Here is a 25,554-nt window from a genome sequence, read left to right on the forward strand (position 1 = left end):
TTTCTCCTCGATTGGCCATAGACATGAGACTAGTAACGTTTCTGAGTACATAGAAATGGTAAATATGCTTGTTTGGAGTCCAACAGTAAAACACATCATCAAACTCTAAAACCAGATGCACGTTCCCTGTCTTCACTCCTACCCAGTCAACAAAACACCTCAGCACAACGGCTCACATGAAGTTTCAGCTTATTGCTTATGGCAGGGAGATGGAACCGGCTGCTCCTTACCGCCCCTTCCAACCCAAACCATCCCATAATTCTCTGATACAACTGCAAAGACCATTAGGTTTCTTTAGAGCAGGATAAAAGTAGTTTCTACTAACAAGGCTTCAGTGAGCCATCAGTATGTAAAAACAGAAGAATCCACACGCTGCTGGATGACAGCTCTAGGCAGAGATGGCTGCAAAGCTGACCAGACCCACAACTCTAAGGATTCTGTAACTTAAATCCACAACTTTGTGCTGCCCCCTAGAAACTACAAGGAGTCACATAAATCCTTTACAAAACCACCATACACAGTTCAGATGCAACGTGGCATGAAACAAAAACAGCTACCTTTACCTTATGTGGGATTCCACGTCAGCCTTGAATGCTGTCATCTTCTTTGCCTCAGAACTACCTAATGACACCAGGTATTATTGTACCATAGAAGCAAATGTTCATTTAATAAGATTTAAATATGCACCTCTCTTTTGTCTGTCACTTATTACAAGCAAGATTTACAGTATTCATTGCTTTACACCCATTGCAGCCAATTGTTGCTTTTTTTGCCTTCTACAGACAAAGGCACTTTTCAGTCTCCTGTCACCCGGAAGCCTTTCCTGTAGGCACTGTCACGCATTCTTACACACCCCATCTGGCTGGATGTTACAGCACTCCTTGGTTTGCCAGGGAAGCAGAGAGGTACTAAGTAACGACTGAGCACTTATTCTCCTTTTCCCCTTTGTTTTGGCAAACAGACCCCGCTCCACAGAGCGCTGTACCAGGACAGGACACCAGGTCACGGCACCTCAGCGTACACCTCAGGAAACAGGAGTGACTTCTCCAAGCGACCACTCGGTATGTCAAGAAGAGAAAAAAGCCTCACAACGGCACCCTCCCCTCCGCTGAGGTGTTCACTGCAGACGGGCTCTCCACGTTCCACATCCCAGGGCGGGCGCCATCACCCACCACGCCCCGATTCCCCTCCAGCTTGCCCTAACCCCCAGCTCCCCCACGACGGGCCAGCTCTGCCCTCTCGCCGAGGCCGCACCGCACGAGGCCGCCGCTCTCCTCCCAGCCGCCTCCGAGGGGCTCCGCCCCGTCCCCGCCCGCGGTGGGGTCCCGTGAGGCCTCGCCCCGCGCCCACGAGCTGAGGCGGCGCCGCGGGAGGTTCCGGCCACGGTCCGTCGGCAGGGGGCGCTGCTCGGCCGCCGCCATCGCCGCTCGTGGGGCCGAGCGGCTGCGCGGGGCCGAGCGGGGCCGGGCGCCTGCGGCGCGGTTTCCCTGGCGCGGGGAAGGGGCCCGGGTTGGGCGGCGGCGGCGCCATGGGGAAGCGGGACAACCGCGTGGTGAGTAACGCCCGCGGGCGGCGGCGGCGTGGGCCGGGCGGCCGCCACTGAGCTCGGCCGTGGTGTCCGGGCGGCGCCTCGGCCCGGGCTGCCGCGGCGGTGCGGCGGGCGGAGGCCGCGGAGGGCCCGACCGGGCCGGTCCAAGGCTCCGGCCGCCGGGGAAGGGAAGCGGGGAGCCGTCGGCCGGGCGAGCGGGGCCGCCGGTCCTCTGGTTGTACTGGTGGGCAGAGGCGGCCCGGCGGCTGCGGGGCGGGAGGCTCCGAGCGGTTAGGCGCTGCGGAGCTGCGGGTCGCCGGGCGGGAGGCCCGGGGGGGGGCCGCGGGGCTGGGGGCGGGCAGCGCTCGGGGGTGTGCGGAGCGTGTGGGGCGGGCACCCCCCTGCGGCTCCGTGACGGCCAGCAGCGGCCGTGACTGGGAGCTGTTCTGCGAGCTGACGAGCGCGGGTGGTTAAGATGCTGGCCTGGTCCTTAAGAAACGCAGCGGTCCCCGTGGGAGCTGCTGAAGTAGTTCTGGTAGTCGCGAACCGTATCTCCTGACGCCTGGTACTTCGCCCTGCTGAAATGGGCTTCGCACAGCTCTGCTCGCCTCAGAAAGCCCAAATACTCCTGGCTGCAGAGCTTCATTCTGCATTGTTACTACATCCGTCTCTCTTCTTGAAACTTGTGCCTACCAGTCAGCTGCACATCTTATGCCCATCCCTTATTTAGGCATAATTTACAATTACTGGTTTTGTGATGAAAAAAATAAGTCATGAGGCTTGCATTTCCCCTCCTCGTGTTTTTAGCAAGTGCTTTGAGCTGTAGCTGGCTGCAGATAAACCAGTGTCTGCTCAGCTCGATGGCAGTGTGCAAGAGGTGTACACTCCCTGTTGCAGCAGGGAGCTGAGGGCCTTTGGTTGCTTCGCTGGGACACTAAAATGACGGGATCACTAAAAGAGGGGAGAATTAGGTTAGAGTCAGGATTTAATTCTTTACTCAGAGGGAAGGGAGGTGCTGGCACTGCTACCCAGTGAGCTGTGGGTGCCCCATCCCTGGAGGCACTCAGGGATGGGTTTGCTGGGGCCCCGGGCAGCCTAGCTATGGGGGGGGGGCAGCCCTGCCCATGGCACAGGGGTGGAGCTGGATGATACTTCATGTCCTTTCCAACCCAAACCATTCTGTGGTTCTGTAACTCTAAAAATGTGACTGTGTCAGAGTGCAGGGCCTGGCCTATGCTACAAGTATGTTGCCCTCTTGTAGTGTTTTGGGCTGTGTTTGGGTGTCTGCTTACAGTTATTTTAATATTACAGTGAGGATGTACCTACCCATGCCAGACAGTCTTATATCCCTGTAATTTATGGCACAGTAAAGAGTCAGCCACTACAGCTGCTGGTATAGGCAGGTTATCTCATAGGGCCCTTTTCTGCTCTGTGATTGCAGAGCTTCCCACCCCTTATATCTTACCCACAGCTGTTCTTAAACTGTCACCATTTGGACAGTTAGGAGAAGGACAAGAAGTTTATCTCTTTCACATCTTCAGGACACTTGGAGGGCACTGACAGGTTGCATGGCTTGCCCGTTGGACCCTGGCCAGCTGAAGATGCCTTCTGCTTTCCATGAGCACAAAAGCTATGCAACAGATATCTTCAATAAGTGCCTGAGCAAACTGCTGGGAGAGGACAATAAATGTACATGTGAGCACTTTCTTCGTTAGGACACATTTTTCTATGGTTTCTGGCTGCTGAAATGCAGTTTGGCAAAGCAGTGTCAGTGCTTCTAGGAAATGTTTATCGGCAGAGTGAATCTTCAGAAATGAAGCTACTGAAATTATAGGACTATTTTAAGACGTGCGTTCCCTAATAGTGGGATGTGGTGCAGTGTTCAGTCATTGTGTACCTGCTGCTGGAAAGGCAGAGGACTGTGCCACTGTGTGGAGGGCTTGCAAGGAGTCAGTTTGAGGCAGAAAACTAGCGTTTGGCAGCTCTAGCCAAGAGATGGAGAGGGATTTGTTACTGTTTTGGGTTAGTTTGGGAGGAAAACTGCTAAATTTTATGGAAGAACAGCGAGCAATCTTGTTTTTAGGAATAATTGCTAATGTAGGAAGCTCAGGCTTTCACAAGGAATTCCTGCAGGTAGCCAACGAGGGCTGCAGGGAGCCAAGCCAGGAACTGTGTTTCTGCCATAATTTCTGCTGCTCCCAGTGCACTGCAGTTGCCTTGGTTTAATGAAAACAGCATTAAAGCACTGCGTTCCTGCTCTCCTACAGGAAGTCCTTTCTGACTCAAGCTCAGTTTGCACACAGAATTCCTACTTCTTATTGATTTGTAATATAATGAAGTGCTACAGTTATAAATGTGAACACGTATCTTCACTTGAGTGCGTGCATCCACCTGCTAGAAAAGAAGGTACCAGGCAACCTGAGCTGCTCGTTGCTTTGAGCTTTTTGTTATCTCCAAACCGCAGGTTGGTCTCGTGTTTTGTGAAGGTGAACAGTGAGGCATCAGGATGGCGTCCTGGTAAGAGCCAGGAGATGAGGGAAGATGTACCTTGTACCTCCCTTCGACATGAGTGAAATGTCATCAGAATAGTAACAATAGAGTAATTGTTTGCTTCATTCTCTGACTTTAATTGCTGAAGTTATAATAGATACCTCATAAAACTCCAGGTTCTTGCCTTAAGATAAACCTAAGTGTCCAAGGTCTCATGTATGCATACCTGTCAGCAGAATGCCACTTGATTTGTTTGGTGTTACAGCAGAGTCTTATGTGGTGGTGTTATTTTATCCAGGATGCACTGAATCTGCCATCATCAGTTTTGAGCAGAACTCCAGAGGCCCGAGCGCCAGATGTCTTAGAGACAAAGAGCTGAAATTAAATCATGCTCTTTCCATGTCCCAAGGAAGAACGTTTCCACGATCTAAGGCTGTACTCAGTTTGCAGAGTCATTGCTCGGGGAGGGGAATGGTCCTTTTGGGGATGAGTTCCTTCTGTCACAGTGTGACAAACTGAAAGCACTTTTCTCACATTATTGTGTGACTGAGAAAAAGGATGTGTGAAGAACAGAGAGGACAGATCTTGGTAACATAGCACAACCAGTGAACTCTATATTTCTTCTCATTTCATATTCAAGGCTTACATGAATCCCATAGCTATGGCCAGAGCACGAGGTCCTGCCCAGAATTCGGGACCAACAATACAAGACTACTTGAACAGACCAAGGCCAACGTGGTAAGTGAGAGTCAAGTGAGAGATTTGTTCTCTGTGTTCTCTCAGTTACTTACATTCTCCCCCAAATACGCAGTGATACACTTTGAAATGTTCCTTGGCTCTGGCCAAGATGTTATTTTCTAAATACAGTCTCTTCTTTTAAAGATAATATTTCACTTTAAAATACGTTTCTTATTTGTCTTTAAATACCTTGGCTACAGTTTCTCAGAAGAGGAAAATCATAGAATCATAGAATCACCAAGGTTGGAAAAGACCTAAAAGATCATCCAGTCCAACCATTCACCTATTACCAATAGCTCCCACTAAACTGATGGTTATTCTACCTCTTTCAGAATCCCAACGCCTTAAAGCCTGCAGACATGTTAACTTTTAAAACAAAGTAATCTTTAGGTAAAAAACAAGACAAAACATTTTGCTGGTCGATTCTTAGAACATAGTCTACCATACCCCACAAAATCATCGCTTTAAGATACCAGCAAACAGCTTACTTTACATTCAGGCCATTTTACCTCCTCTCTTAAGAAATTAGAGCACAGTTTAACTAATTGCAAAGTTAGCTTTAGATCTTTCAGAGAGGTTTTGCTACCGTGCTCAAGTTATTGCAGTTAGGTTACCATATGTGTAACATCTAAGGTAATTTTTCTGTTGGAAGTTCAGCCGAAGCTAAACTTCAAAAAACAGTCAAACCAAACCCACATGAAGTTAGACACTGAAGCGGGTATTTTTGATTGTGAGAACGCAGTGACTGATCTCTCATCCTTTTTGTACAGGGAAGAAGTGAAAGAACAGCTAGAGAAGAAAAAAAAGGGATCCAGGGCTTTGGCTGAGTTTGAAGAGAAGATGAACGAGGTTGGTAATGTTGTTAGTATGTTAATGCCCCAGCTGTCTTACATTGTATGCTTGTATGTTTTCTTCCCATATCACTAACAGCACCAAGTACCCATAACATTTCACTGTACTCAACCTCATAATGAGAGAATGCTTTATTTTGTCTGTATTGAATATTAACATTACTTATTAACCAACAAAGAGCTCCTCCTGATTCAGAGAAGCACTGCATAAAAAGTTTTGAGAAATGCTGTGAAGAAAATGCAAACTAATCATCACTTGTTTAAGGTCACACAATCCAAACACATTGGGAAAAGGTGTGTTACTGGAATCAGGCTGCGCTAGTGAGGAACGTACATATTATGATTTGGGTGTGGGAGAGCGCACTAAGAATGGCCTTGAATGTCCAGACATGCTGATGGAACACTACTCTCTCATCCTAAGCTGATTAAATTCTGTGCTGGTTCCCTGCTATAAGTGGGGCTATTCTGGTAACTGTGTTTAGCATCTGCTGGAGATCAGCATACTGTAAGAAAGTTTCATGTCTGACTCCTGTTGTGTACGTAGGAAGGAAACAGTAGATGATGAATTTAGCTGCTTTGTTCCCTCGTAGGATTCTGGTATCTTGGGATAAGCTTCAAGCAGTAATCTTCAATATTGTGTGAGAGTTTTTGGTTAAAGTAGATTGTGCTCCTCCTCTGTTACTGAAAGGGCTTGGTACTCCGCTTGTTACATCGTTTTGCCTTGGAATTTATACCAATATTTGGAAGATGATAGGATACAGTTCTGAGGAGACTGGTTGTTTTGTGCTCTGTCAGTTTCAGCTTTGTGAGTTTGGTTTAGTAGTTTATCCCTTTGCTTTATAATGAATTATTTGTAGCTTCTAAGCGCAGATCTCTCAGTGGTGGAAAGGGTTGCAAGCCTCTGACTGAGGTGCCTTCTCACTCAGTTTACTGACAGATGTTCTGATGCGTTTTGTTTCCTTTCTTTCTTTTATTGATTGTTTGTTTTTAAAGAACACATACCCAATCTGTTTCTACTTCAGAGAGAATTTCTGCCCAACAAAGTCCAGCCTGTTGTCAGAAGGTCTGTAGGTAGCACCAGGTAGCTGAAGCACCCAGCCTGCTGCGGTACTCTGTAGGCATTGCCTTGGATCACAGAAACACGCTGCATGCAGCACTGTATCCTGGCTAACCCTGTGACTTCTTTCAGCAGCACTGTTAAGCTAACTCACCGTGTGCTGACCCAGAGTTCTGTGTATCATATTGCACTGCATGCGTATAATCACATTCAATTCCTGATATTTCTTTCCCTTCAGCACAGTATGTGGGTTGTCATTTCTTTGCCAGTACAATACCAGTACAGCTTAATTAGGTTGAAAGGAAGAATCAGAATAATAATAAAGAAAGGAGCATGTGATGTTGCTGACGTGGAAAGCAGGAATAGTGCAAGCTAGCAGAATTTCAGAGTGATGAGATGTTGGATGCTTTAGAACCCTTGAAAGTGGAATTTGGGATAGAACTTGTGAGGGAAACAAAAGAGATGTGCATAATGAAGTTCTAATCGTTGACACTGACGAAGCACAGAACAGACACTAGATATACCCATGTGTTGAAGAAGGGCTAGGAACATTTGTCTTGCAATTCTACTTCAGGCAATTTTAAAACATAGGCCAAGTGTCTGTTTTTCTGGTAGGCTGACCCACCGTTCTGACATGTTCTAACAAGAGCTCTGTGGTGCTACAAAACCAAAGAGACCAAAATTGATGACCTCCTAGATGAATAACCATCTCTTAAGCCCAACTAACTTGAACATTAAGGTGCAAACTAAGATAACTGGATTAAATTTTTATCTACGAAGTGCACCATAGCCATGGTTAAAACTACAGGCTGTTTATTTTCTGTGGGTTTTGTGAAAACTTATTAAGTAGAGGATATGATTTTTGACCAAGTTCTCTTCATAGAGCTGTTTAAAAATAATGGCTGTGTCACCCTTATTTTGTTTGTTTCAGAATTGGAAGAAAGAACTGGAAAAACACAGGGAGAAATTACTAGGTGGAAATGAGAGTTCTTCCAAAAAGAAAGAGGTCAGTTATTTTCAGTTTGGTACAGCTGGTGTTTGGAACCAGTTTTTGCAATACAAAATGCTATGAAAACATTTTAAAAAACAGCATCAATTTATATAAACCTAAATGCACAGGAACACGTTGCCAAAAATAACGTTTGTTTTATTCTATTTTTAAGAAAAAGAAAAAAGAAAAGAAGAAATCTAGTAGGGTGAGCAAAATTTTCAGTTTTCTGAGCCTTTCTTTGCTGTGGGATTGTGCCTGTTTGCCATTCGTGTTTTCTTGTAAAGAGGGGACATAGTTTGAATTTTGAATTTGGATGGTAAATTACCTGATTTTAATTGGAGAGAGGTAGATTATTCTGCGCAAGGAGAATTTTGCATCTGCTTAAGGAGCAATTGGTGGGGAGGGAAAACATTAAATATACATCATCACATAAAGAAACAGCAGAAGTCACTTTCTACAGTCTTATTTAAGAAAACCTACATGAGCCCGGCTTCTTAGAAATAAACTGTTGTTGATAATGCTTTGCAAATGGAGAGATCTTAAGATTAGGTGTTTGCATGGACTTTTATTTATTTGGTGGACAAAATGCTGCATCTCACAAGCTTCACTTTTTGTTGTGTTTGGTCAAGTTGTCTTCATCTTCCTCTTCTTCATCAAGCTCTGATTCTTCCAGCAGTGCATCTGATTCAGAAGATGAGGTAAGCACTAAACTACCAGGATGTAACATGTTTTGTATTTTGAGTGAAATGTTGCCTTTGTATTGATCTCAGCATGCTTGTGGTGTAACTGTGGAGTGTGTTTTAATTGTGCTAAGAGAACTCCTCCGTCATGGAGGAAATACTTGAGATTTCTGTTTTGAACATGGAAGATGTAACTGAAGATGAGTAAGCATTTTACCATGTGTACCCAAGTCACTGAATTAGTGGCTAGTATTTGTTTAATTTTACTTATTATTTACTGACTTGAACAGCCAATAAAGTGACTTTAAAAGGGTGATCACGTAGTTCATTATGGAATGAAGAAAAGCAATGAGGACATACTATGCATATTAACCCGTTTTATCTGTAGAACCTGAGATTCATTGCAAGCTAGACTAACCCACAGCAATACTCTGAAGCCACTAGATTAAAACTTTTTTTCCATACTTTGGAAGAGATTCTTCTGGTCTTGAGATATTCTTTGGATCTAGTATAGTGTCAGCAGTTCTGAACTAGATCTTAACCACTAAATCACTGTTAACACAGCTAAGATCTTTGAGAAAGAAATAGAGCATTAGTGTCTTGCTGTGAAGGCTTGCAGAGTGTCTCAAATGCTGCAGATTCTGAAAGCAACCTCCTTATGCAGTCTTCTCTGACATATGTCAACTAGTATTACCAGATAAAAAGCAAAGAAAAAATGACTGTCATCATAGAAATAACAAAATGGTTTGGGTTGGAGGGGACCTCTAAGACCATCTGGTTCCAATGCCTTGCTATAGGCAAAGACACCTCTCACTAGACCAGGTGGTGGGATGCTTCCAGTGTAGGGGCATCCACAACCTTTCTGGCCAACCTATGCCAGTGTCTCACCACCCTCACAGTGAAGAATTTCTTCCTAATATCTAGTCTAAATCTGCCCTCTTCCAGTTTAAAATTGTCTCCCCTCATCCTGTTGCTACTTGCCCTCATAAAAAGTCTGTGATCAGAATAAGGCTTTCAGGCTTTCCTTTCTAGAAAATGAGGGGAAAACAGAAGTAACATACTGAACTGGTAGGAAGTAGGATGCACAGCAGCATATATTTTTCTGTTAAAGAGTATTTCATATAAAAAGTAGAATTAAATACCAGCTGACACTTCATCATGAGATTTAACACAGATCTTGGCAATATATTTTAAAATATTCTTTGAGGGCTTCGTTTGCATAAAACTATTTAAATTTGGTACATATGACACAGTTGTGAATTTTAGATATCTATCTGTTCAATAGCTTCTTCATAAACGATGTGTTTTGGATGGCTAGCTTATAAACTGAATCCATTGCTGTGTGAACATGGATTTGTATGCTTTTCCAGTAGAATCCCTCCAACTCATCTCACCAATGCAAATGTATCATTTTTACTAGTTTGGCATAAATCTTACTTAGAGATGGTCAGGTTCTGTAACATACATCTCAGTGATAAACAGAATCTAGGGAGCCTGAATTTTACTCTAGTTTGGTTTTCTTCAGTGCAGTAGAGTTATGAGTGTCTTCCACTGAAGGAATCAACTGTAGTGTATTTATTCCTCAAGAGAAAATGATAACATAGGAATTTGGCATTCCCTATTCTTTGCATGTGATGTAAGTCTTTAATATCCAGCGAAAGGAAACTCAGGATTGTCTTTTCCTTTTTTTCCTAAAATATTTGTGGATAGGATAAAAAACAGGGGAAGAAAAAAAAGAAAAAGAAACATCGATCCTCGCGGAAATCTTCATCAAGCTCAGCTTCTGAATCTGAGTCAGACAGCAAGGTAATTAAGTGCACGTTACCCTCAGGAAATGTCTCTAATCTGTGTTATGAAGACAAGCGTTTCTGGCTTTGTAATTGCTGCATTCAAAGTCATGCATTCTTACTGTGGCTGAGCTGTGCTTGTATCTTCAAGTTGTGATCCAGAACGTACCTCTGCTGTCCACAGTGCCTTGACTGAATACAGTACCTCTGTAGAAACTGAATATCCCAACAGTTTTTATCTGATTTTCAGACAATAAGCCATTTTTGTGCTGCGCAAATGTTTTGTTTTAATACTACATTAACACTTCAAAAACAAAAATGTTCTGTGATGTTCTTGTCCTCATTGCTATTATTGAATGGAATACCATCTGTGAAAATACAGCTATTGCAGGGAATCAGTGGCCGGAATACCGCCTTCCTAAGTGTGTTTGGATGGATGAGAGAATAAAGATTGCAGACTGCTGGGGGTTAGAGGAGTATCTGGTGATGGTAGTAGTGACCAGTATCCTTTTAGGGGCTCTTTAGGGGTACTGCTTTGAGAAAGTTCTCTGTTGTTTGATTCCATAGAGACCTTTTCTTGCTGTTTGTTCCAGAAATGAGTCAAAATCTTGTTTATTGTGTTGGTCGTGTTAACAGTCTTCAATATACAGAAAAAGACAGTGGGTCGGGCTGCAGTTGCCATTTCTTTTTTTACTGGAATAATTTTGTCATGGTGAATGTTCTTTCTACCTAGGACAGCACAAAAAAGAAGAAGTCAAAGGAAGACCATGAGAAAGAGAAGGTAGAGTTATACATTTTAAATACTTCCATCAGAACTTACTGTACATAAATAATAGTTCTCTTCTACTCTCCTTTCCTCTTTCCCTCCCTCCCTCATCATCAGCATGCAAGTATGCAGAGCTCAGCATTAACCTAAAGATTAAATTGACCTAAAAATATGTATGGTACTTCAGTGACACACCTGATAGGATACTGGCTCATTATTCTAAATTAAGGAACAGCAAGCAAAGGATATTTTTATCTAAATGCAGCCATTATTGTATGTTTTACTTACAGAAGCTTTAAAACATTACAGAGAAAACTGTATTAGCTTCAGCAAGTTTATCTTATTCTGTCTTTTCTCTGGGCATAAAATCCCTCCCTCCTCTCCCACATCTCACCCATTTTGTACACACGCATCTGAGGGCTTTCCTCCTCCTACTGAGTTAAATGCAAATAATCTTGTTGACTTAAACGTTAGTTATTTCTGTGTGTAAACTAACAAAGCTTTCAGTGTCAGCCCTAGTCTTTCTCTTCAGCTACCTTTGTTAACACATTGCTCTGTGCCACTGCAATCAACAGTATTGGGTTTAACATATAAAATCTCCATTACATCGGGCAAACACATTGATTCTGTCTTTGTTGTATTTCTATTTCCTAGTTCTCATTTCCCAGCAACTCTTCTTGAGTATCTTCTCTTCAAAGAGCAACAGACTACCATAGTCCCTTAGTTTTGGTTAAGCTCTACTGCTGCTTTCCCACTTCTGAAATCAAAGGGCTTTTGAGGGCTGCAGGTCTTTCCTGTTCTGAAGATGCCCTCTCAGATGGGTTACATTGTGTGTGCTCTTCATGAGTGCTTCTGGGAAAGATTGTGGTACCAGTAGTAGACTAAGTAGGAGGGTTGATATAAGTAATCTCAGCTCTCAAAAAGATGATTTATAAGAATTTTTACTGTTTTTTTTTGACTTTGAAATAGAATGGAGGAAATGGAAGAAAGTAGCTTTGCTCTTATCAATACCTTGCTTGATCCAGAGCAAAGCTTATTTGAAAAAGTGTAGAGAAAAGGAAAAAAAGGAGCTCAGCAGAACAATCTCCTGCAGCATCTGCATTACAAAAACTAAAACTGAAAATGAAAAGACTGCACTTTAAGTATATTGAAACTATTTATATAAAGTGTTGAAAGAACGTGTCCCATGCCAGAGGTACCGGTCTAAAGGGAGCGTTTTATTTTATCAGCACCAGAACAGCCGTGTTTGTGCGTACTCTGAGACATCTTCATTTACTCTGCAGTCTTTTGCAGTGATGAAGCATTTTATTTAAAAATACTTGCTCCTCTGTGAGTTTCCATTTAAAATAAGAGACTGTATTGCACTAATAGATCATTTTTAAGAAGGGGCAGTATCTTGGCAATGAAGCAACGCACAGAAATCATTATATTCTCACTGAAAGCGTTTTAACTGTGTGATGATTTGCTGATGAGTAATTAGTTTAATGCATAAATTATTAAAATATTTCATAACTTAGAAATAATATTTCCATGTAATTGTAAAGCGGAAGTTCATAATGCCTGGAAGGTTTACCGTTACCTGCAAATATATTGCTTTATGTAGGATGGCAAAAATCATCACAGAAAGAGGAAGAAAGCCGATCGTGGTGATGGGCCTTTATCATCAGAATCCTTATCAGAACCGGATCAGACAGAGGAGGTCAGTGTGAAGGCTAAATTTTAGCTGTCATAATGCTTTTAGCTTACTGATTCCCATGTGTAAACAGCTAAAACTAGCCCAAAATGAATATATTATTGAAATGTTCTGTTCCATACAATTGATTTTAGTGCAACTCCTACCACATACATGTCATTCTGAATTAATTTTCTTGAAACTTTACAACTTTTCATGGATGCTTTGGGGTTTAATAAAATGAGGCTAAGTGGTGCTTAACAAGATTTCTCTCTGATCACTGAATACAGACAGGCAAGATTCCAACATTGCTCAGCTTTTTTGACTGCCTTTTGGCAAGTGTTGGAACATAATCTTACTTTCACCCCTGTGTATATTTCCTCTCAGGATTTGTATTCCTGTAGAATTACAAAGTACCCAAAGGTTCCAGTTTGCTGTTTTTTTCCATTAAAATTTCAACCAGGTCATTCACTCAGTAGTTTTACTGTTACATCTCTGTTGGCTGTTTGTTCTGCTCTGTTTTAATAGCAGAGTGCCCAGAAATCAGACGCTTATTGGATTATAGTTATTATAGAATATAACACTGTTATAGTCAGTTTCTTCAGTGACTGCCCTACCAGTGTTATGCCATTTCTCATTCATATACAACAAAAGTTCAAACTTCATATAAAACAGCATTTCCAAAGCTGCTGTCTCATTATATGACGTTTATTTATTTATTTTAGGTTCAGGTGAAAAAGAAGAAAAGCAATGAGGAAAAAGAGAAAGCAACAGCAAGTATCCCTTATACTGTAGTGTTAAGACATTAATATCTTGTACTTGGTTAATTAATTTGTAATTTCACAGTAACACAAATGCTTAATAGTTAAAGTTAGATGAGTTGAAATTTGAAATTTCTCTCTTTATCTGTTGAAATCAGCTTTTCAGCTGCATAATTAAGGGACAGGTTTGTCACTACTTCAACTACTTATATATATAGATAGATAGATAGATATAGATAGATATAGATATATATGAATTGAGATATATTTAACATCCATCACATCAAGTCAAAATATGTTTTATTCTGTACCAGCCTAGCAGAACTACAAATTTCTGTATAGTATCAGGTGAGGTAGCAACATGCCATGTAGGTATTGAGGCTGTTCCTTTGTAGGAGTATCATGTATAAAGTATTCCTTTGTACACCTTCTCTACCAGACCATAAAGAGGGCCTTAGGACACAATCTCTGCAACATCATAATACTAATATAGTTCTTCTCTCAACCAAATGAAATGCTGCTGGCAAACTGTTGCTTTTCTCTGCTTTGTGGATACTTCCTCTGATGATAAAGGTGGGACAAGGGTTCAGCAGTGATACTGTAGGACCTCAGATATGCCCCATGTACCTGAGTTAGAGGTGTAGTCGTTCTGAGCTACTCTGTCTGCACTGTAAGCAGCACTGTTTATAATTAGGTACATCAGTTGCTCAGATGAGTTATGGTGCCTAAGCACAGGAATTTCAGTACGTTTTCTGTGGAATTTGAGTTAGTTTGTCATAAAATTACTAGTGACTTATTTTTTTTTATCTTAAAAGAGACAAGTAGTGTGTGTAGAACTAAGATATACCTAATTTGCTTTGTTTATGTTGTTACACCTACTGAAAAATTCCAATTGAAAAAGGATAAGTTTGTATCTTTCAGTTTTTGATTGAACCTGGTGGTGTTAATTAAGTGTATATGTGAATACTTAAAATTGAAGCTCTATCTTCTTTTTTAATTAAGGTGCAGGTGCTGGAGGTTTTAGCCTAGTATAGTGCACTGTGAAAATGAGCACCTAATTTAAGTCTGTAAAGATCCAAGTTACTCCCATATATGTAAGATCTCAGCGCAGTTTATTATTTGCTTAGAAATCTGTAAAGCACTGAGAAACTGTTAGAAAGATGAAGAAATATGATAGTGATGATGCTGAGGAGTGTGAAGGAGCCAGACAACGATGGAAACGAATTGAAAACTCCTTGTAATAGTGCAAATTGTGAACTTTCCTTTTGTGATTTTCCAATAGGCTTTTATAGAAATCTGCTCTGAAGTGCCATAGGTTTTTACAGGAACATCTTCCAAAATGTCTCAGTAGAGCTTTCATTGGCATGCTCCCGCTGTTATTGAATGGAATTCGGTAGATGGCATTTTGCTCATACTGTAACTTCCTTTTTGCTTTTTTCTTTCTTTTATTATTATTTTTTTCTTTTTAGGATAAAGCCAAAAAGAGGAAGAAGCACAAGAAGCACAGTAAAAAGAAGAAAAAGAAAGCTGCTGGTTCAAACTCAGATTTGGAATAGTATTTAAAAAACAAAAAAAAGCAAGACTATCAACAAAAGTGCAATGACTGAAGGAAATTTAAACTGTGAAATGATAACAAACTTTACCAAACTGCATGAGTTTTCCTGTGTTCTAGAAATATTCCTAATCTTTCAGTAGCCAGCCAGATGCAGCTGTGCTGGGGGAAGACCGTTGTTATTGCCTGCTGCTTAATACATGAGGTACAACTTTGATTAAAGTCCAGTAAGCAATGTTAGATGTTTGAAACAACGTAAGATGGTAGCTTAGTCCAGCTAAGATGTAAAATATTGGGAAGTAAGAGTTAAACTTTTTAGATACTGAAAGTAGCGTTTTAAAGCATTAGTAATAGCCTTTATTTGTAAATCAGGACAAATAAAATCCCAAATTCATCTTGTAGGTTTATATTATACTTAAACAGTTACCAGCTGGTGTCTGCGAATGGCATTTACGAAACGGGAAATGAATGACAACGTATAAAATGCTGCCTTTGTAGTAATTGCCCCATTACTGTCTTCATGCTTATGAGAAAGGGAATGCTACCATTTTGGCTAACTGAATAGGGTGCCTTTGCCTTGATCCTTGCGAATCTCTGCTATTTTTAATCCACGCAGCATCTCTGATTCTAGAGAGGCCAGAACTATTGTCAGCAGACCTTTTCTGAATAAGCAGTTCTGGGCTTCTGAGCATGTGCTTCTGCATTAAGCAAGAGCAATGACATTTTGCAGTGTAACTGACATTCAAAGCCAGAAGACTTTACCTCTGCTTCTTTGAAATAGCGATAGATCTGTGCTAGGAAATAAGCATATTTCATTTCATTTCATTTTGGTTTAGTTGAACACTTCTTGCAAACTCCGGTAGCTTTTTCTTTTCCCTTCACATTAACTTTTGGATCGTTGTGCATGATTTGTACCTTTATTAAATTAACGAAATGCAGGTAATCATTTGTTGTAACCAGTTCTCTGGATTATGTTCCACATGCAGAGTTTTGTGTATGTATTTAGTTACTCTTACAGTTAAGTTCATTGCTGTGTTGAAGTGCACACTTGCTGAAGATATTTAGCATGTAAAAAAGCAGGGTTTTGATACCTTAACAGCTTCATATTGAAGCTGATTTTACTCTGAGCAAGTTCAGTGGCAGACCTGTTACATGACGCATCTTGTTAGATTAAGGGAAAAAAAACCACCATACTGCCAGAATCTCATTAAATATGCTGTTTAAACAGTTTGTATTTATATTTTTGTACTGGAGGGCTACAGAATGTTGACCTAAATCATAAAGCTGTTTTATTTTAAATTAGTTGCTTTAGGAATTGAAAATAAGCTTTTATAAATTAAATGTGCACGCAAGAAAACACAAGCAATCGTTAAGACTTCAGTTTTCACATGAAATTCTCATTGTATCTTCCATTGAAGTACCCGTGGCTGCGCCTGCTTTAGCCTTTAACAACCGCCCATCTGTCTGAATGGTCAGCTAGAGATTACAGGAACGATCCACCCCTTTTGCCACTGCACAGGTGCTAACTTCTAACTTACCTCTAACATACCAATGTTGGAGGTATTTTATTGCCAAGGATTTCAAGACCTTTCGTAACTGGTGATTAGTCTGCAGATCATAAATAAAGACTGAGGGGAGAAAGACGATGTGACGTTGTCGTTCTACAGTGACATTGGCTTTTCTGTTGAGTTCTTAGGAAATACAAGTATTGAGTCGCAGCGGTGTCCTAAAGTGCACTGAAGAGTTGGATAGCGTATTTTATACTGTGGTTGATGCTACTGATCCTCAGCCCCGTTGTGTCAGTGAGGTTAAATAAAGGCAGCGAGTAGTAGGGGTTCGGTTGGGGGCTTTTGTGTTTTTGAGTTGTGGCATTGCAGTGTTGGTAACCATTTGTAATGAACCATGTCAAATGCTCTGCTCTGTGATACCTTAGTTGACTTTTACACAACTACCTGCAACAGAAAGTGGGAACGAGGGCCGCAGTCTTCCACAGCCGTAGGCCTGTATGTCATTTTACTTGTCTGAATACAAGTGCTGTTGTCAACTGCGTGCTTCTCAAACACTTGCAGCGCTTTGTTCGTGGTGTAGCTATTAAGGAGCTTACAGGCTTTGTCAGTTCACAGCAAAGCCGCTTTCATGTTGGCGATGGAATGTGTTTTGGTTTTCAATACATTAGACAACCACACGGAGACTCCTCTTGCATCTTCTTTTCCTCTTTAGAAAAAAACAACCGTGGTGCGCGTGTACTGAAAGGGCCACCAGCTTCTGTTTAATGGGCCAGAAGCGGGGCTGACTGTCCCGGTGCCGCCCAGGTGCCGTGGGCCGCGTACCGTCGCTGTGGAGGCCAGGCGGGGCGGGCGGGCATCTCGCGCGGGGCGTTACCCGGTTGCCGCACGGCGAGGAGCCGAGCCAGCAGCCCCGCCATGCGGCGCCGCGCCCGGCGGCTGCCCCGCCCGGGTTGCCCGGGTAGCGGCGACGAGGCAGCCGCCATGAGCAAGAAGCGGCTGCAGCAGCTGACGGAGTCGCTGAGCCGCACGGCCAAGCACTGTGAGTGCTGCGCGGGGCCGGAGGTGGCCGGGGGCCGTTCGCTGTGCCCCGCTGCCCGCCCCTGAGGCTCGGGGCATCCCTTCCCTTAGCAACGGCGCGTGGTGCCGGGGGGAGGTGGGGGTGATGTCGGGTTTCCACGTCCTCAGAACCAGCTTAATGCGCGAGGGCTGTCCCACGGCTTTCCTCTTTGCACCGCCGTTCCACTGTTCTGGTGATAAAGTTTGCTTGTGTTTCGGCTCCCAGTTAATAAAACTGAGGTGGAATGCCTCATCAGGCTCTTCGACTCACTGGTGAGTGCGTCCTACAGCCGCTTTGCCGCGGTGGGCTTCGATCGCAACATGTTCCGCGACACCCTGCACCGCGCCTTCGGTATGACGGACGACGTGGTCATGGACAGAGGTGAGGTCGGCAGGCTCAGCAGGGCCGTGGCGCTTCCTTGTAAGCCCTGGGCAGCCCTTCTGAACAGCCATCTCTATAGCAGCTCCCTTGAAGGCTTTCCAGGTTACGTGAAAACTGAAACTACTTTCTGTCTGGTTTCTCGTTCCTACAAGAATAGTGGATCCCTGCTGCCAAGAGAACCCCTTTGATCACTGTGAAAGAGTGACAAAGCAGAAAAGTTGTATACAAACAGTTGCTACCTCTGTGTGAGCTAAGGTGGAAGGGAGGTAGAAGGCCAGCGTGTCCATAGGGGAGGAAAACAGGTTGCTGACCCAGTGAGAATTCCTGCACAAAGGATTGCAGCCTCAGCCACACAGGGGCAGCCAAGGCAGAGTCATACAGGGCGCTACTGAGTGTATTTCTTTATACAGAATGGTTTTCCCATAGTTTGGGAAGGGTCACGCTCTTGTATGAGGAAGGCCTGGCAGATAAGGAACACCTGGGGTGCAGTGTGGATGTGTCCCAGCCACCCTCAGTGCTGTGGCCAAAGAGGGCAGTGCAGTGCCTCTCTGCTTCCTTCTGTGGCTCCAGCACTTGGTGGTCACTGCAGCTGGAGGGCTTGCTCCTAGACTTGATGAAGGTGTTTCTCTGCTAGAGGAAAAATGTTATTATCTCTTCATTGAGCACAAGGAAATATTTATTTCTGTTTCTGTATTACGTCAATTCAAAATGCATCTAATACCCCTTCCAGTGTTCCGCACCTTCGATAAAAACAGTGATAACTGCATCAGTGTGGTGGAGTGGGTGGAAGGCCTGTCGGTATTTCTGCGGGGGACACTGGAAGAAAGGATTAAATGTAAGGTTTATCTGCATGCCGGTACTTAGCGGTATAACTGTACTATTCAGGAGTATGGAATTACACGTGACTTTTATTTTAATAGATTAGTTACTCAAAGTGTTTAATAATTGACAGGTTTTCTTCTGTTAGCGTTCAGTGAGAATGCGTTCTGAAACCATTCCTCTGAGACGGGTTATTGTGTAAACTCTTACTGTGCTGCTGACAAAGATCTTTTGAACTGCAGCTTGTTCTACTGTATGATTTTGGCAGAATTTATGTTGTACATATTCCCACACAAAGCTGGAAGTAAACACGTAACTTAAGGGTAGGGCATGGCTGGATAACAGCCCCCTCAGGCCAAACCAGACCTATGCCAGCATTCATTTAGAGGCAGAAAGGGAACACAGCAGCAGTTGATTCTAGCAGTTCTTCAGCTCAGTAGTATAGCTGGAAAAACTAAGTCCGTTTTTAAGATGTTTTTAAGAGCCTTCGGAGTAACGATGGAGAAAGATGGTAAAGAAATGCAGGAACTCTAGAATTTTAAAAAGCAGGAAAAAAAGGGGGGGGGGGGGGAAGGGAAGAAGACAATGGGGGTGGAGGGGGAGTATTATAGAAGGAGAATGACAGCATGTTGTTTCCATAGTTCTGGTGTCAGCATCAGCCATCCATAATATGCTGTCAAATTACATTATAAAGCATTGCTCTGGAACATGGCTTAGGATGTCACACCACTAGGACGTGTGCCAGGATGTAACATCAGAACGACCACAGGCTATAAGATATGCAGCCCTGCAGTGAGCACTCTAGGATATACTGCTGTGTGATGGCATTTAGTGCAATTTTTCACTGCAGACAAGGCTGTTAGCGGGGGGAAAAAAACTGCCCCCAACGTAAAAACTTTTGTTTTTTAAATAAATTTTGTCCTAGATTACAGTCCTAGATTTCTGATTTCAGGGAGGCAGAAGCAATTGCAAGATACATAAGTCAGATGCTTGTGTTGAAAATATTCTGGTGCAAAGCGATTCGCTCTTTGCCTTTAGAGACACTTAAGTTGCCTTTTCCATGCTGGTACAAGTCATTCTTTTTCATCTATTTTCCTAAACCAGTTTCTGAAGTAACTGGGATGAGAACTGTGTGCTCACAGCCCTTCTGATGCAGACAGCTGGTCCCAGCCACGAGAAGTTGGGTTTCTAAACAAGAAGCTCATTTATGTTCTAAAAAGCTAGTCTTAGAGAAGTTAAGATCTGTAAGCTGCTATGGTTGCTATGAACTAAAGAAATAGATTTCAACTATAATGGGTAACTAAACAATAATTGAGCAGTATCAAAATGTGATACGTGTATTTCACATATAAATAGTATGAGAATTATAGAACATCCTGAGGTGGAAGGGACCCACAAGGACCATCAAGCCCAGCTCCTGGCTCTGTACAGAACCACCCAAAATTCAAACCCTATGTCTAAGAGCGGTGTCCAAATGCTGCTTGAATTCCAGCAGCTTGGGGCCATGACCTCTGTCCTGGGGACCGTGTTCCAGGGCCCTGCCACCTGCTGGCAAAGAACCTTTTCCCAGTATCTAACCTGAGTATGCTGAATGTTGCTCAATACATACGCTGTACAACGTCTAATTCATATTCTTTGTCTATAGGCAACAGCTTTATCGATGGGTGATGTAGTTTGTATGAACTTTGAATTTATCTTTTGAAAAGATTGTTTTGAGGTTTACGACCTGAACGGTGATGGATATATTTCAAGAGAGGAGATGTTTCAAATGCTGAAAAACAGCCTTCTCAAACAACCATCAGAAGAAGATCCTGATGAGGGAATTAAGGACCTGGTAGACATAGTACTGAAGAAAATGGCAAGTACTTTTTTATTGTGATACTTCATATCTCTCAAGCTTGTGCTCCCCATCGGAGGCTTCTGTGCCTCGATCTTCAGGAATTTCAGTTTGGCCCTATGCCTTGAATCATACTGCGCCTTATATTTTTTCAGTTATTATTTTTATATAAGGCCTTTACTGTCGAAGGATTAAGTAAGTGCTTACTGTAGCATTTGTTGCTCCGAGCTGCCATGTTTGTAGAAACAGGAGGTTTTCAAATTGCAGAAATACTGAATGCACAAGGCTGGCAGTGGCATGCTCCACCACGTGCTGCTGTGTCTACACATGAAAAAGACATGGCAGAAGTATGCCTACAGTAAAACCACTCTCATAACGTTATTCGTGGATGTAGGTAAAGTCACAGTGTAAATACATAGACAGAACGCATCCTAACATTTTCTGCTTTTATCCTTGTGCAGCCACTGTTGAGATTTGTCCCCAGGGTTCTCAGTCTGAGCTCTTCCCACATTAACATTTGGCCTTATCAGGAATTCTGTTAGCAAAGCTGTGCGAGATAGTCAAGCTTGTTCCATCTTCTGTGCTTTAAGTAGAGGGAAACTCAAAGATCTTGTCTGAGCAGACTGATGGTCCAAGGAAGATTTTTGCATAAAAAAAAAAGCAGAAATAAAATCCACATGAATGAAATGTCAGTTAAATAAATAGGCAGTTATTGCAGGTCTTTGCTAAAGACTTCTCCTTTTGCAGGACTATGACCACGATGGCAAACTTTCTTTTGCGGACTTTGAAGAATCTGTGAAAAATGAAAACCTTCTCTTAGAAGCATTTGGACCGTGTTTGCCAGACTTAAAGGTACATCAGCCTTCAATTTAAAAAAGCAACATATCTTCTTCCTGTTTTTAACTATACAGAATCACAGAATCACAGAATTGTAGGGGTTGGAAGGGACCTCTAGAGATCATCGAGTCCAACCCTCCTGCCAAAGCAGGCTCCCTACACCACGTCACACAGGTAGGCGTCCAGGCGGGTCTTGAATATCTCCAGAGGAGACTCCACCACCTCCCTGGGCAGCCTGTTCCAGTGCTCTGTCACCCTCACTGTAAAGAAGTTCTTGCGCACATTCGTGCGGAACTTCCTATGCTGAAGTTTCAGCCCATTTCCCCTAGTCCTGTCCCCACACACTACTGAAAACAGACCATACGTTCATACTGTGGTATTAAGTGTCTTTGTATGAGGTTTGCTGAATTCAGACGGTGTTTCAGTTGTGATACATGTGTTCTGGGTTCCTGTATGCCTGTCACAGTACACATTTCCTGACGCAGTCAAACACTGATACAACAGAGCATAGAAATATACAACGTCAGAGCAGCAGTGCAATAAATGATTCGCATAAAGCATCCTCCCAGGCTAAGAAAACGAGATCAGTCTCTTGCAGAGTTTATCTGAAACTTCTCCAGGAATGTTTGTTCTTCTTTCCTCAGTGCCACTGGCTCCACTGCCGTGCTTCTGGGAGAGACTGCTCAGAATACAGTGCTGTTATTGTTAAATTCCATCCAACTGAGCTTCCTTTATTAGCACTACATCCAATTCAGAGAGGTTTTTTTTCCTGAAAGATGGTCATTTGGGATGTGGAAATTTCCTCAGCTTTAAATCAAACTGAAGCATAGATGGCTCCTTGGTAATAGTAATTTTTTCAGTAATCCATCATTATACTCTTTGAACTGTGTTTCCTTTCTAAATGCCAATGGTTTTGCCCTCATAGAGATTGAAAAACAAGATTATGACGTACATGCAATAATGCATAGAAACAGAAAAGTTCCATAAGATCATTGAAAACAAGACCAGCATTTATTTGCTCAGAACCAACATTTCATGCCAGCTCACCTTCCTAGTAGGCTGGAAGACAGGAGGAAGGAGCCTTGTAGCCGTGGTTGCAGCCTGGATTATCCCAGGTCACCCAAATAGCAGCTGTTTTCAAAACGTCACATTTTGAAGGGTTGGCAGTAGCCTTTCAGTAACCCAGGGTCAGTGCTTCTGTTTCTCTCCATCAAGAGGAAGTTTTGAAGAGCTTCTTAACAGCATTTATTTACTGATCAGCACAGAAAAATGATTTGCTTTTTGTGAGAGTTGCTGGTAAATCAGGGATACAATTGCAGTCAGTTGTGGCAACAGGTAGGAAACTGAGTCCGTTTGATTCCACTACTTGTGGATTCTCTTCTGCACCCTGCCCAGCTGGTGCCTTTTTACTAGGTCAGTAGTTCCATTCTTAAAAAGAACTCCTTTTATACATCCTTCCACATCCCCAAAATCAATAGATTTCAGTCATGAGCACTAAATGAAGAAAGCTCAGAATTCACAAGCTTTCCCAGTGCGGTTATAACTTCAAACACTGATCAGTTTCTTGGTAACAGCAGTCTACTGGATTTAGCTTTTCCATGCTCCAAAGCAGTGTTTCACTACTTACACATTTCAGTTTGCCTTCTTTTTCTAACGAGCTAAATGTAAATGCACCAGTTAACTGAGAATAAACTCATTCTTCTGTCCTGATTTAACAGAGCAGTACAGCATTTGAAAGGAGGACCTTCTGGGAAAAGCGTAAACTGTAACTCCAACTGCAGCACTGCTCGAAGGATCCTTCATCATCCCTCAGAGGACGGTAGAAATAAAAGCAACACAAAGCGACTGATATCTTAAAGTTTCACTATTCCTTTACTGTACAAGCTACGGAATAAATAGAATTTGCTTTTATTACTTTACCTAATTGCAGTTCTTTTAAATATACGGGACAAGGTTGCTGCAGTATTATGCTGCTTTAGTTTATCCTGGTACAGTCTTCAACAAGGAGTTGCTTAGAAATGCAATATAAAACACTTTTTAATTTATAAAAGAAAACTAAGTATTTTAAGTTATATCCTCAATAAAAAAGGTGCTGTCAACAGTATCTATATTCTTCTTCTCTGCTTTACCAGTGGCTTGGTGGCATTACTGCCTGGCTTTTCCACAGATGTACTTGAAACAGACTCTGCTACCTGAAATGGGAAAAAAACAAATAAGTAAAGCATAACCACTGTTGGGCTTTTTAAATGCTGGTTTTAGAGTAAGGCTTCTCTTCAGTCTTTGAGTACTAGCAGGCAGATATTCTTATAGTCACACTTGTACTCATTTCTTTTTCCCCAATAGAAAAGGGGTAAAAGTAACACCAAAGGCAGCATTAAATACAAGAAGCTGAAAGTCTCAAGAAATGTGTGTTAGCTATTGCTTCTTTCCTAAAGAAAACAATCACACAAACTGATTTCCAATACTCCATGATACACACAGTTAATGTTTTATCACTCGCTCTCCATAGCGGAGGTGTTTCAAGGTAAGGTCTGGTACGCTTTTTAGACATGGATATTTTGGGAAGGGAAAAAATGTGGTTTTGGCAAGCATTTTAGAAATGTACTTCTTTTAAAAGGATGTGTGAAAATGAAAATATTATAAGAATTATAATATATAAGAATCCATACCTCTTTCAGCTTATTTCGAATCAGCATAGCTGAAGTATTCAATGAATCATCATCCATATCCACCCGAGGTATTTCTGGTAGCTGTGGACCAATAACCATGTCAGGACTGTCCACATTTGTTTCAGTGAGGGCAGATTTGTTACCCTCTTCTCTCTTCCTCTTCCGTTCCTGCAGGTGAGTTGTACGAGGCATAAACCTGTCAATCCCATTATCAGCTGGAGCTGTTCTTTGCTGAATTAAAGGCACTGGTGCAGCACATCCTCCTGGATGCATGTTCTGAGTGAGGGATGTGCTTTGACCAGAGCTCCCAGAGGTTTCAGCTCTGTGGTTGTCGCAGCGGGGAAAAGTCAAAAGGTCCTGACTGTGATTGCCAGGATATTCCATGCTTTGGGACAACCCATGAGGATCTGGAAAGCAGGATGGATCCCAGTGAGTGGCTGCATGTGATCCTGATGTACTCCACTGAGAGTCAGACTTGGTCCTCCTAGGCCCCTCTGTTTTCCTCAACAGAAAGCAGTCTTTAAAACAAAGAAGAAGAAAAGAAGAAAAAAAAGGAAAGCAGCTTCATTATTTTATGCCATTGTTAGTTCTCGTACTTAAAGAGTGTTCAATACAGTGTCAGTTTCCTGGCTTAAAATCTCAGGTAATGTTATGAAAAGAAAAGAAGGAAACAATGAGGTTTAAAAGCTTTAAAGTGCACGTTATCTAAAAGGTTGCTTTCTGAAAAGTCCATCTCTAGGAATAACTGAGAAATGACCCAATTCTGTATCTTTTAAAACAACTAAACACTAAATATTTCCTTTAACAGATGCTTTTGGCTTTACCAAGACGTACCAAGCACTGAAATTAAGATTAGAGATGAAATTTAACTACAAACCTCTTTGATTTGTTGCTTTTGCTACATACTTCCTTCTGTCCTGCAGCTTCTCCCTGGTTTCTTGGACTGTTTCAAACTCTGGAGCATAGCACACGTGCAGCAAACTCCCAAAGAAACTGCGTTCATCCATCTTTTTCTTGGCCACCCTGAAGGAAACTAAATGGCATTAGCAGAGCTGAGGGTTTTACCTCAACCCTCTGCAATGTAGATGGTACATAAAGAGGCCATGAAGGATTACAACAAAAGGCAGTTAGTGCTGTGTATCATACCTCGCACATTGGAGATTCTGGAATTTGATGAGATAAACTTCAGTGAACTGCTCTGCGGGATATTCATCGAGGGCATGGTACTCCTCTATGGCACCGTATAAGGCAAACTGCTCCACTAATTCCTGCATGACACCCAAGGCAGGAACTCCCTGGACGAGTAAATAACGAGATTCCAAGTTGATGGTATACACCTGGAAGAAACACAGGACAATAAATACGTTTGCTTCACATCAAAAACAACAACTCGAAGCATTCGCGCTGCCCTCTGTTTGGGGCCTCCGCGGGGAGGGATGAACTCCAGCTCCCCACTCATCACAGCGCATCAGCTGGAGCTGATACTCCTCCGGAGGTCAGAGCACCGACACCTGCGGACTAAACAAGGCTCCGTCCGACTTCCGCAACCGGCATCCAGCCCGCCCGTCCTCAT

General features: G+C 42.6%; 3 protein-coding genes across 3 annotated transcripts; 2 read left to right on the forward strand and 1 right to left on the reverse strand.

Annotated features, from left to right (window-relative positions):
• Positions 1 to 1,395: 1,395 nt before the first annotated feature.
• On the forward strand, positions 1,396 to 17,064 carry FAM133B (family with sequence similarity 133 member B). The gene is made up of 11 exons (XM_072327413.1): positions 1,396 to 1,552; positions 4,659 to 4,756; positions 5,527 to 5,605; positions 7,596 to 7,670; positions 7,828 to 7,860; positions 8,285 to 8,353; positions 10,046 to 10,141; positions 10,856 to 10,903; positions 12,492 to 12,587; positions 13,286 to 13,333; positions 14,791 to 17,064. The coding sequence occupies exons 1-11, from the start codon at positions 1,529 to 1,531 to the stop codon at positions 14,875 to 14,877; spliced, it is 753 nt and encodes a 250-aa protein (XP_072183514.1). The 5' UTR covers positions 1,396 to 1,528; the 3' UTR covers positions 14,878 to 17,064.
• Positions 17,065 to 17,168: 104 nt separating this feature from the next.
• CLXN (calaxin) lies at positions 17,169 to 23,168 on the forward strand. The gene is made up of 6 exons (XM_072327414.1): positions 17,169 to 17,420; positions 17,664 to 17,819; positions 18,550 to 18,654; positions 20,345 to 20,496; positions 21,223 to 21,327; positions 23,031 to 23,168. Exons 1-6 carry the CDS (start codon positions 17,297 to 17,299, stop codon positions 23,079 to 23,081), a joined length of 693 nt encoding a protein of 230 aa, XP_072183515.1. The 5' UTR covers positions 17,169 to 17,296; the 3' UTR covers positions 23,082 to 23,168.
• A 206-nt stretch (positions 23,169 to 23,374) lies between these two features.
• RBM48 (RNA binding motif protein 48) lies at positions 23,375 to 25,550 on the reverse strand. The gene is made up of 5 exons (XM_072327412.1): positions 25,493 to 25,550; positions 25,128 to 25,318; positions 24,859 to 25,004; positions 23,982 to 24,499; positions 23,375 to 23,504 (listed from the first exon to the last, which is right to left on the reverse strand). Exons 2-5 carry the CDS (start codon positions 25,253 to 25,255, stop codon positions 23,418 to 23,420), a joined length of 879 nt encoding a protein of 292 aa, XP_072183513.1. The 5' UTR covers positions 25,256 to 25,318; positions 25,493 to 25,550; the 3' UTR covers positions 23,375 to 23,417.
• Positions 25,551 to 25,554: the final 4 nt, after the last annotated feature.

Source organism: Excalfactoria chinensis, chromosome 2 (genome assembly GCF_039878825.1).
Source record: "Excalfactoria chinensis isolate bCotChi1 chromosome 2, bCotChi1.hap2, whole genome shotgun sequence".
Lineage (NCBI taxonomy): Eukaryota > Metazoa > Chordata > Aves > Galliformes > Phasianidae > Excalfactoria > Excalfactoria chinensis.